This window comes from Chenopodium album, chromosome 13 (genome assembly GCF_948465745.1).
Source record: "Chenopodium album chromosome 13, dcCheAlbu1.1, whole genome shotgun sequence".
Classification (NCBI taxonomy): domain Eukaryota; kingdom Viridiplantae; phylum Streptophyta; class Magnoliopsida; order Caryophyllales; family Amaranthaceae; genus Chenopodium; species Chenopodium album.
The window spans coordinates 325,619-336,115 of NC_137846.1; the positions used below are offsets into that span (position 1 = coordinate 325,619).

General features: G+C 37.7%; 3 protein-coding genes across 4 annotated transcripts; 2 read left to right on the plus strand and 1 right to left on the minus strand.

The window, feature by feature from the left end:
• The first annotated feature begins 444 nt into the window (after positions 1-444).
• LOC145575835 (peptidyl-tRNA hydrolase, mitochondrial-like) lies at positions 445-3,762 on the plus strand. The gene is made up of 8 exons (XM_081633627.1): positions 445-582; positions 1,029-1,316; positions 1,424-1,491; positions 1,674-1,724; positions 1,833-1,906; positions 2,758-2,816; positions 2,891-2,967; positions 3,396-3,762. Exons 2-8 carry the CDS (start codon positions 1,100-1,102, stop codon positions 3,555-3,557), a joined length of 708 nt encoding a protein of 235 aa, XP_081489753.1. The 5' UTR covers positions 445-582; positions 1,029-1,099; the 3' UTR covers positions 3,558-3,762.
• A 688-nt stretch (positions 3,763-4,450) lies between these two features.
• On the plus strand, positions 4,451-7,261 carry LOC145574100 (uncharacterized). Of its 2 annotated transcripts, none has more exons than XM_081631838.1 (8): positions 4,451-4,835; positions 4,922-5,014; positions 5,266-5,477; positions 5,571-5,715; positions 5,800-5,872; positions 6,316-6,462; positions 6,585-6,710; positions 6,823-7,261. In XM_081631838.1, the coding sequence occupies exons 1-8, from the start codon at positions 4,588-4,590 to the stop codon at positions 6,916-6,918; spliced, it is 1,140 nt and encodes a 379-aa protein (XP_081487964.1). In that variant the 5' UTR covers positions 4,451-4,587; the 3' UTR covers positions 6,919-7,261. The 2 variants fall into 2 exon arrangements, with proteins under 2 accessions (XP_081487964.1, XP_081487965.1); XM_081631839.1 differs by having other exon boundaries at positions 4,708-4,835; positions 4,917-5,014.
• Positions 7,262-8,261: 1,000 nt separating this feature from the next.
• Positions 8,262-10,382, minus strand: LOC145574099 (uncharacterized). Its single transcript, XM_081631837.1, has one exon. The coding sequence runs from the start codon at positions 10,128-10,130 to the stop codon at positions 8,457-8,459; it is 1,674 nt and encodes a 557-aa protein (XP_081487963.1). The 5' UTR covers positions 10,131-10,382; the 3' UTR covers positions 8,262-8,456.
• Between the last annotated feature and the right edge of the window lie 115 nt (positions 10,383-10,497).

Consider the following 10,497-nt stretch of genomic DNA (forward strand, 5'->3'; position numbering starts at 1 on the left):
CAGGGGTTACTCAGTCGGTTAAGAGTTATTTATTACGGGGTTCCTCGATTGGTCAAGGATTGTTAGTTATCTTGGAGTTACTCGGTCGGTCAAGAGTTACTTATTCTGAGGTTACTCGATTGGTTAGCGTGTTTTCTGTGTGGTTAAGCACATAGTGTGTCCGACTGACACACACCAAAAAAACTTAATAAATAACTCTTAACCAATTAGACAACCTCTAATCGAATAACCCTTAACCGATCGAGTAACTTCTGACCAAGTAACCCTCGATACGACTAAGTAATTTCGGTCATACGGTGTGGCCAACAATGCCCACTTATGAAAATTTGTGAAACTTAAATGATACGGAGCCATTTCTTAACATTGCTCCGTCGAAGAATAAAAAACCGTTGATATTATACAGATCTGACGGTTGACGTAATATCCGTGGCATTAATCTTCATCCTATGTTTTTCTCATTTTTCGCACCTTCAAGCTTTTCACTGGACTACTGCACCTCTCTTCTCCCACTCTCCCACTCCACAATTGAAACTTACTGAAGCTCCTTTTGAGCTTTCTCTCCTCCAGTGAAACAGCTCCGAGGTAATTTTTTTTTATTATTTATTTATTTATTTTTATATATATTTTTGTTTTAGTTTTTGTAATTTTTGTAAAAGCATCAATATCAATTTCACAATATAGGGTTTATCGTTAATTTGATTAATTCAGGGTTTTTCTAACTGTTATTAGGTGGACTATTGAACTTTTGATTATAATTACCAAACTTGTGATTAGATTATAACGAGCTATTTTGTTGCTAGAGTTTTTGTTTGTGAAATTTGCATTGTTATTCTCAAGAAAGAAAAAAATTATGCGATTTTTGGAGCCTAATTTGTTAAGTGAGTTATATAGGATTGCTAATGTGTTGCAAACTACTCTTTATAACCCTTAAATGTTAGGACGGAACTATAAAAATGAGAACAATTGATTTGTTACCCTTTATGATGCGGAGTTTGTGATGTTATATGGCTGGTATGCGATATTTGTAGCCCTCAAGGTGCAGTAGGATTCAAAAACAGTACATTGGGTTTCATCCGTGGTGGTCGAGGAAGGCTGGCTGATGTTGAGGTGGTTGAGCAGAGAAAACAGTGCTGTTGGACGGAGTTTGAGTACATGTGTTAATCCTCCATTGCCATGGCTTTTCGTGGGATTAGGCAATCCCGGTGATAAATTCAAAGGCACTCGTCATAATGTTGGCTTCGAAATGATTGATGCACTTGCTGATTCTCTTGGCATTTCACTCAATAATGTCCATTGTAAAGCTTTATTTGCCCAAGGTTTTGCTTCTCTTTCTCTTTCAGTTACCTGCTACCAGCTAAAGAACTGTTTCTGATTAATTTGACTTCCTCAAAAATTTATTTAAAAATTGTAATTCTGTTCCTAGGGTTCATTGCCAATGTCCCAATTTTCCTAGCAAAACCTCAGACTTACATGAACTTATGTGGCGAATCTGTGAGTCAGCTTCCTGTAACTCTATTGTGTTATTATTGAGATTTTTGAATGAATGTGGATGATATTCTGCTTATTACAGTACAAGAATAGCAGATGCTTCATTCATGGATTCTGTCTTCAAAGTAAGTGATCAAGCTTCTGCTTCAGGAGATTGGTGCTAATCATTGTTCGCTTGATTGTAGACAGGTCCTCTAGCAGCATATTACAAGCTACCTCTAAATCGAGTGATGGTGGTAATTTATCCTCAATCATTGCTAACTTTATTACTTTTTTTCCCCTGGCTCAATATACATGATCCTTTTGGACAAGCTGTACTATTTGAGGGTCTTTTCAATCTGCAGTTCCATGATGACAAGGAGTTGCCATGTGGCGTACTTCGGCTTCAACACAATGGTGGTCATAGCAGTCACAATGGGTATGCTCTCGAACTACTGGGTTTCACTTATAGCTGCTTCCCTTTTTATTCAGAGTATCAGAACAATCATCAAGTATCTTCATTTATGCATATTGAATTGAGGTATCTCCTGTTCAGTTGTCATGTCAATTCGACTCACTGATTTAATCAAATTTTCACTTATTCAGTATCAAATTGTCATTATCTTTATTTCAGTCTTATATCATGGGTTAAGATTTACGTATCTTTGGAAGCATACTCCTAGGTCCTAGCTGGGATGATTAGGCCCATTTTTCCACTTCCGCCTGAGCCAAGATTGTCAGGGGACTGTATTAATAATCACCCCCCTAATGATCCAAATAGGAAAAGAAAAAGAAAAGGCTTTTTTAAAAGTTTTCCATGAGGTTAGCTTTTGATGCTTAAATTTAAAATGAGACCTTAATTTATGGAAGTAAGAAAAGAAGAAAAGTAGTTCATGTAATAGAGCCTTAAAAAAAGAAAAGAAGTCTTTGCTAACACAAGCATACTCTGTAATTTGAAAATTTGTTAGCTGAGCTGTTTATAGGGCAAGAGAATATCCATGTTTTCTTATCTGGTGTTTATTTCTCAGTTTGTTGTTCCTTCAGAGTTTAGCTGTTAAGTTCTACTTGTAGAGTATTAAATTATAATATAGCAGTCTATATAGAGTATTTGAGGATCTTGGTTTCTTGGAAGTTACAATGTTGAGTCACTAATCTGCTATTGTGTGTTGTGTTATACTTAAAAGAGTTAAAACTAAAGCCTATCTGCTTCTTTTGGTTTATATGAAGTGCTCTGTATTTTAATTCTACCCAGTGGAAGTAACCTATCACTTATTCTTATTGTGACTCCAGGCTGAAGAGTGTAATTGATCATTTTAGAGGGAACAGAGACTTTGCTCGCCTTAGAATTGGTATGTTTGAATTGCTTAGTTTTTTTATGGCTTGTTAGATTTGTTAATATGCTGATAAATGCAACCTTGAATAGGAATTGGGAGGCCTCCTGGTCAAATGGACCCCAAAGCATTTTTGCTCCAAAAGTTCAATTCATTGGCAAGAGAACGGGTAAGTTGGATCATATGCTTTTGAAATTCTATGACCTGTCTACACAAGCTTCTTATGTAGTGTTTGTGAAACAATAGTGACCCAACAATATTTAAGCTATTCTGGGTCCATCTCAAGGATAATATTCAACTTAACAGAGGCAGGTTTGGGTACCACAGATAAAAGTTAGTTTGATGTGGATAAGATACTTCGAATGATTCATAATGTCATGTAAAATAATAGTGAAATTTCCATATATGGGATAGTAAGGTTTGAGGAGACAAATTGGAGAAGAGAGAAGGGAATTCTGAATTCCTAAAATTGGGATGTAATATTTTTGATACACATCACTTGTTTAAATAAGTTTCTGAACTTCATTACTCCATGTCGTCCATTTATCCTCTCTGACCTGACTTCCCCCTCGAATGATTTTTGTGGCATGTGGTTAGATTGATGCGGCTCTGAAAGAGGGAGTTGATGTACTGAAGCTGATGCCATCAGAGGGCTTTATGGAATGTGCAAGGTGGTTCAACAGTGAACAAAAGTACAAGCATATAAGGCCACATACCACATTTAAGTTAGAAAGCATGGACAATCATCTGGCTCCTTAATTTGGTATTTCCAGTGAGCACATGACAAACCAAAGCAGCAAGTTTAAGTTCTGTTGTCAATAGCAGTTTTCTTTTATATCGCTGTAATTAGATGTTGCTCCTTGCTCGTGTTGTATAACGTATAGACATTGTGATTATTAGCAGGACTCAACAATAGTTGATTGGCTCTAATTATTATCTTAATAGAATTGATTGTTGACGAGAATCAGCATGTTGCTAGTCTATTGTGACTTGTGTGAGAGTGCCAAAGTCTGTCAACCACAAAGTTGATAGTCTTGTTAGTATGGGAAATGATTTTGGCACACTAAACATTGACATTTGGCACCAGATTGAGAGTACAATTTTCCGATTTTTAATCACAAGGATGTGTACCAAAGTCAATCTAAGGTTTGCCAAAACTAGATTACCACAAGGTCTTTACTCGCATTACATGGACACCCAACAATGTCTAGGCCAAACAATGTTGTGGCCTGGTTAGGTTGGGTGTACTAGCGTATCAAGTAAAAATGTAATGTCGATAGCTTAGAAGGTAAAGTTTTAAGGTTGATAACCTAAATTAAAATTTTGTTTACACCATTGAACTTTGACACTTAATAAATGACACATATTGTCGAATTACTTGTTTTATATCCATTTTATACTATATTAAATTACCTTTTACCTTAAAAATTACAGTTTTTTTACTAAAGGTGTGTCCAATTTACCTTAAAAAATTTCAAAATAAAATCAAACAAAATTCATATAAATCCAGATAGTTGTTTAATAAAGTGTGATGTATAGATTATGCCTAAGCAGCAACATGATGAAAATGGAAAACCCCATTACTTTTACTTCCATCCAAATAAGTGAAGAGGAAAAGAAAAGAAATCTGGTCTATAGAATATAGACTACAGGTAAGGAAGAGGCGGAGAAATAAAGGATTTGGGGCAACCGTGACCACCAAACACATTTTTCCTTTGTTTTGGTTGTGGCACAAAGTTTGAGAGTAGTAGAGACAATTCAAAACACACACATTAATTAAAACATAAAAATGAGTAGCTTGGAAATTTCTGTCTGTAATTCAGACCTCTATTTCCATAGCAACAGCAGCAGAACAAGCGTAAGTAGAAGAAGAGCAAGAAACTACCTCAAATTTTCACAACCCACTTTTCATAACTCTCTTTATGCACCCAATTTCCCAACCTCCTCAATTTCAACTAAACCCAAAGTTGTAGTTAGCTCTTTTTCTGCTGATCATCCCACATATACCCTTGAACATCTACCACCTGTCCATTCTTGGTAATTTTCTCTTCTCTTTCATTTATTTTGTTGATAAATAAATTAATCAATTCAAACTAATTTTCATGTTAATTTAACAAGCAAAGCCAGTGGAAATGGAGGGGCTATTCGATTCGGTATCAACGCTGTGGAGATACCGGCCCAGCACTTGTTCTCGTCCATGGCTTCGGAGCTAACAGGTTTTTTTTTGTTTTTGTTTTTCTTCTCATAATTCAACTTCGGAGCTAACAAAAATTTGTTTTTCTTCTCATCATTCAACTTCGGAGCTAACAGGTTTTTTTTTTTGTTTTTGTTTTTCTTCTCATCATTCAACTTCGGAGCTAACAGGTTTTTTTTGTTTTTGTTTTTCTTCTCATCATTCAAGTGTAGTGTATAAAATGTGAATATAAGTTCATTATTGATTGGTGATTGCCCTGTTTGTTGTCAACAGTGATCATTGGAGGAAAAACCTACCAGTTTTGGGAATGTCACACAGGGTTTACTCCATTGATCTCATTGGTTATGGTTACTCCGATAAACCCAACCCTCGCGACTTTGGCCCCACTTCTTTTTATACCTTTGAGACGTGGGCGTCCCAGCTTAATGACTTCTGTGTTGAGGTTGTCAAAGATGAGGCATTCTTTATATGCAACTCCATTGGAGGTGCCTACTTTTCACTGTCTGAATTTCTTAAGCAACGCTCGTGGTTCATATAGATTAGCAGCAACGAACAATGTTAATTATCATTTCTTGTAGGTCTTGTTGGGCTTCAGGCTGCAGTTATGGAGCCACAGATTTGCAAAGGTCTTATGCTACTAAACATATCTCTTCGTATGCTTCATATCAAAAAGCAGCCTCCACTAGCCAGACCTCTAATTAAAGCCTTTCAGAGTTTACTGCGGTAATTGATTTTGCCCCTCACCCAACAGTCCCCTTGCTGTGTTCCAACTCAACCTGTAACATCATTTCATTTGTTATGTGGCAGAAATACCGATCTTGGTAAAGTTTTTTTCAGAACAGTAGCCACACCTCAATCTGTCAGGAACATTCTGTGCCAGGTATCAACTGTTTGTCTATGTTTTTTGCACACTCAAAACCGAAGTTAGGATCATTATGATCTCTTGAAATGTAGAGACCTATTATTAAAGGGTATAGTAGTAGCCTACATACCAGCAGGAATGCAAATTAGCTTGTTTCACTAGAAGAATATGTAAAAATGGAACACATGTATAGTCAAATGTTCTGGTTTCTTCCTGCAACCTGCAATCACTGTTGGTATGATACCAAGTATGGCACACAACTGGTGTTATGTGTACTTGTCTTCTTGCTAAGACCTTGGGGTATTCTTGTCTGTACAAACCTTTCTACTTCATTTTATGCATTGAGTAGAAAGGTATGTACAATCAGTGTTTAAAGCTGGATAATTTGTGAATAGAACCATCTGTATGTTGTTATGGAATAAGGGGGATGGCTTTGCTTAGACTAACAGATGTTATTTCAGTGTTACAATGACACCTCCCAGGTGACAGAGGAACTAGTTGAGAAAATCCTTCTTCCTGGGTTGGAGCCTGGTGCTGTTGATGTGTTTCTGGAGTTTATCTGTTATTCGGATGGTCCTCTTCCTGAGGAGCTATTGCCTCTAGTCAAGGTCAGGGGTGGTTAAATCTTAAATGCTGCTCTTTAGTTCCTTATTCTCTCATATATGGTAATGATGAGTCAATATAGGTGTCCTTAGATCTGAACACATACAAATTTTGTTCCTCTTTGCAGTGCCCGGTACTAATTGTTTGGGGTGACAAAGATCCATGGGAACCCATTGAGCGTGGAAGAGCTTATGGAAACTTTGATACTGTTGAAGATTTCATTGCCTTGCCTGGTGTAGGCCACTGCCCTCAGGTCTGTCTTCCTTGCTTTAAACATACACTTTTGACTTAGTTTTTTTAGCTCCTATGCTTGCTAACTATTAACTTTATGCCTGTTCTCTCAACTGCATTAATTTGTTGTGCAGGATGAAGCACCCCATTTGGTGAACCCATTGGTGGAGTCATTTGTAGAGCGTCACTCTGCAACCAGAACTGGTGTTCCTTCGGGATCATCAGTGTGAGAGAATGTTTGTGAGCTGTTGTTGTGCTGCAGATCTGATGTTTGGATAGAGATGTGGATAAGCAGGAAGTCTGAGACTTAATGTTGCTTGGTGTGATTTATCATAATATTGTCCTACCTGTATTCCAGATAGCTTGAACCCCAATAGAGTGTTCAGAACATGCAAAAACAAGACATTCAGGCAGTTCTTCACACTGGATTTGAACAAAGGAAGTGATATGCTTTTGTACTCCATCATTACATTGTATGAATCTCAAATTGATTTTTATAAAATCCAATATACAGCATTTTGTACTCCATCAATACATTGTATGAATTTCAAATGAAAAAATGTTAATTGCAAAGCATGGAACCAGCCTGTTTGTGTAAAAATGTCTGCATGTGCTCGTGCTCATAAAATGGATCTCAGATGAGATAATTGGAGGAACTTATCTTCTTGAATGTAGGAGTGAAATAGCTACACAAGGTCTGCTCCTTTGATCACAATTAGTTACAATCAGAACTTGCAAATTGTTTGTATGGTGAGATTTCTTTTTTGAGGAGTTGTCAAATGTGATTTAGTGTACCAGCTCCCAGACTACAATAATTTACCATCCATGATGTAAACATGACGATTTACATTTGGCAATTCTCCAACTGATAATCATCTAAAGCAAGCTTCAACAAGAAAATTTATGAAAAATTATCAGCGAATTGGAAATATGTAGAATCAGAGATACCTTAAACTAGCAAATATATGGATGGAGGGTTCTTAACCATACTCGGGCAACATCTATTGCCAGGCAAATTTATCCAATCCATTGATTATAGGTGTTAATTAACAGTTTCCCAGCCCAGCCATTTCGTGAGAGTGATAGAACTAGCCAATAAACTGAAACAATCTACAAAGTGTTACAGACATCTACTCACTTGAGCTCCAATACCCCGAGAAGGCAGAATAAGAAAAAGTTGATAGAACGGAAAATGCTGAAATTCTGCTGATGCCTATCTAAACCACCATTGCAACAAGGAGAGAGAAAAAAAAAGCTCAGAATTCAGGACTCGAGTTAAAAGATACAGAGAATAACAATGGAACACAACTCCTTGATCAGGATTATGTATGCCTTGAAGTTGGAAACTGTCAAAAATAAAACAATATTCAATCACTCAATGGTCAAATCTGTAGAGATATTTCAAAATCAAAGATATAATTCATGACAGGTGGTGAAACATCTGCAGCATGACAAGTTAAGTTATAATCTTAACTCTTTTCGTTCAGTAAATTTATGGGTGGTGAATCATACATTAGGATTAGTACATATGTGAAAAAAGGTATTAACTGCTTTTCGGTACAAAGACAATAAATTCTATTAACTGCACAAATCGTAACTAAATGGTAGAAAAAATTAACATATCCAATCATCATCGAAGAACAGATTAAAAATCTGGAATGAATGAACAAAATAAAACTGGCATGTGTAATGCTGATAGAGACACATGAACTGCAAGATGTACAGAACTCAAATTATAAGAATTATAATGGACAATGTCCAGACCTGATCAACATGTATTGATACCATCCTTGCAGTCGCTGGTCAAGTTGTAGAATGTCTCCACCCGTGTCTTTCCCCTGATAAAAACCTCTGTATCTACCTCAGCTCTCATGTAACCATCAAAATTGACCGGGCGGCCACCATTCAAAGCTGTAGTTTCATTATACCAATCACTCGTGTTACCCCACAACTCCTTGTAATCATCAAGCAAATGCACCTTGTAATGTGACCTTAGTTTATCGAAGTAGTTATAGAAAGGCTCGTTTGTGGCAATATACAAATTCCTCCAGGGCTGTATCACTCCTTGAAGCTTTGAGACAATAGCTTCAGGAGATGTGTCGGCATCCAGGTGAGGCCACAGTTGCTTGTTCTGAGCCTTTTCTCCTCGAACCACATGAACTGCATCGAAATCCCAATCCAATTTTCCGCTAATCTCAGAAACTATATTCATCAGCCTCTTTGATTTCCAGAGTGCATGCCACGGTCTCTTAATGTTGTTTGCAGCTTGTCCTTCACAAACCCTGTACCAATAATTTTCTGGTTCTGGAGCATCAAAGTGCCTCCATATGATGGTGCTTCTATCCTTCTTTAGTTGCATTGGTGTGGTCTTATAGCTTGCCACTTTCCTCACTGGAATCTTCCTCTTATGGTTCTTGTCCCATCTTTTCCAGTCCCTAAGAAATTCCCGTTCCTCCACAATGGAAGCCTCCTCTTTGAGATGCTCAAAGTCGAAATAGAACCTAAAGTCCTTCCCCTCCTCATCCTTGCCACTAGGATTATACTGAGAAGCCAAGCAAACACTCAAATCCATCACAAACGTCCTGTTCAAATACTGAGCTTCCCCCAAAGCACACAAGAAACTCCACATATAATGATTCATCCCTTTGCAATAATCCCCACCGCGGGAATAATACAAGTACCTCCCTCTCCTAAAATTTGTATCAGAGTTAATCTTGGGTATGGTATCATTGATCTCACTGTCCCGGTAGGGAACAGCCACCTTGGGATTACGATTGGCAGGCGTGGGACGTGGTCTAGGGCGCCTAGCATTAACACCAGAATGCCAGCCACTAGCACCAATAACCTTATAGGAACAATCATCCCCAAGGCCAATCCTAAAACGACGAAAATCCCTGTATTTCCTCCAAGACTTCTCCTTTCTATTCCTAAACTTCCAAGCCACATCACACTGATTAGGCTTAGAGCCATTAACAGGAGTAGAATACTCCAAGAAGACAATGGACTTAAACAACCTCAAATTAAAGCGCTCAATAGCGATCAAAACACGAGGATCGGAACAATTAACCCCATCCTTGAGGTCCTCAGCACAAGCTGCCGGACCAAGGGTGGCGTTAGAGGTAAGATTATGCTCATAATTAGCAATGACAGTCTCAGTGATAGGCTGCGAAACAGAAGAAGGAGCAAGAGCAGGAGGAAGGGAGAAATCCTCGCCGGTTTTAAGGACGGAAGAGTCGTCTTTGAAAGTGGCATTCTCAACCTGAGTGAAGAGATTAGTAAGAGCAGGAGCAGATTGAAGCCATGGATCTGGGGGTTGGTAAGTTATTGCAATAACAGTCACTATTAATACTGCAAATACGAATACAGAGAAGCATACATTGCTGATTTGCTTTATTAGCTTCTGGGCTATGGGGGGTTCTGCTGAATTCAGGGGCTCTTTCATTTTCAAGATCAAATCTTTCTCCCTAATTTAATTGATTTGATTTGATCTAGGGTTTGTAAAGCAAATTTCAGATTGCAAAAGGCATTCAAAGATTGGATTTTGGATCTAGAATCTAGGAAGAGAAAATCATGGAGATTGAAGGTGAAAACTTACAGTTAGGTGCAGAATTAAGTCTGTAAATCTCGTCCTCTCCGAAGCTGTTGAGTAGAAATGAATCAACTTCACTTCTCAGTTGAGTGTGAATTAAGTACAAGTGACTGGCCCCCAAAGATCAAGTTAAGCTATCACTATAATCATGTACTAATTGAGCTATTTGCCGACAATAATCACTTGTGTATATTTTTAATTTTTCTCACTAACACATTTT

Bases quoted from the DNA above. Each gene is read 5' to 3' on its own strand.
- LOC145575835 (XM_081633627.1), top strand. From the start codon at position 1,100: ATGTTGAGGTGGTTGAGCAGAGAAAACAGTGCTGTTGGACGGAGTTTG. The intron at 1,317-1,423 runs GTTTTGCTTCTC...TTCTGTTCCTAG, and splicing joins TAAAGCTTTATTTGCCCAAG to GGTTCATTGCCAATGTCCCA. The intron at 1,907-2,757 runs GTATGCTCTCGA...TTGTGACTCCAG, and splicing joins GGTCATAGCAGTCACAATGG to GCTGAAGAGTGTAATTGATC.
- LOC145574100 (XM_081631838.1), top strand. From the start codon at position 4,588: ATGAGTAGCTTGGAAATTTCTGTCTGTAATTCAGACCTCTATTTCCAT. The intron at 5,716-5,799 runs GTAATTGATTTT...GTTATGTGGCAG, and splicing joins GCCTTTCAGAGTTTACTGCG to AAATACCGATCTTGGTAAAG. The intron at 6,463-6,584 runs GTCAGGGGTGGT...TCCTCTTTGCAG, and splicing joins AGCTATTGCCTCTAGTCAAG to TGCCCGGTACTAATTGTTTG.
- LOC145574099 (XM_081631837.1), bottom strand. From the start codon at position 10,130: ATGAAAGAGCCCCTGAATTCAGCAGAACCCCCCATAGCCCAGAAGCTA.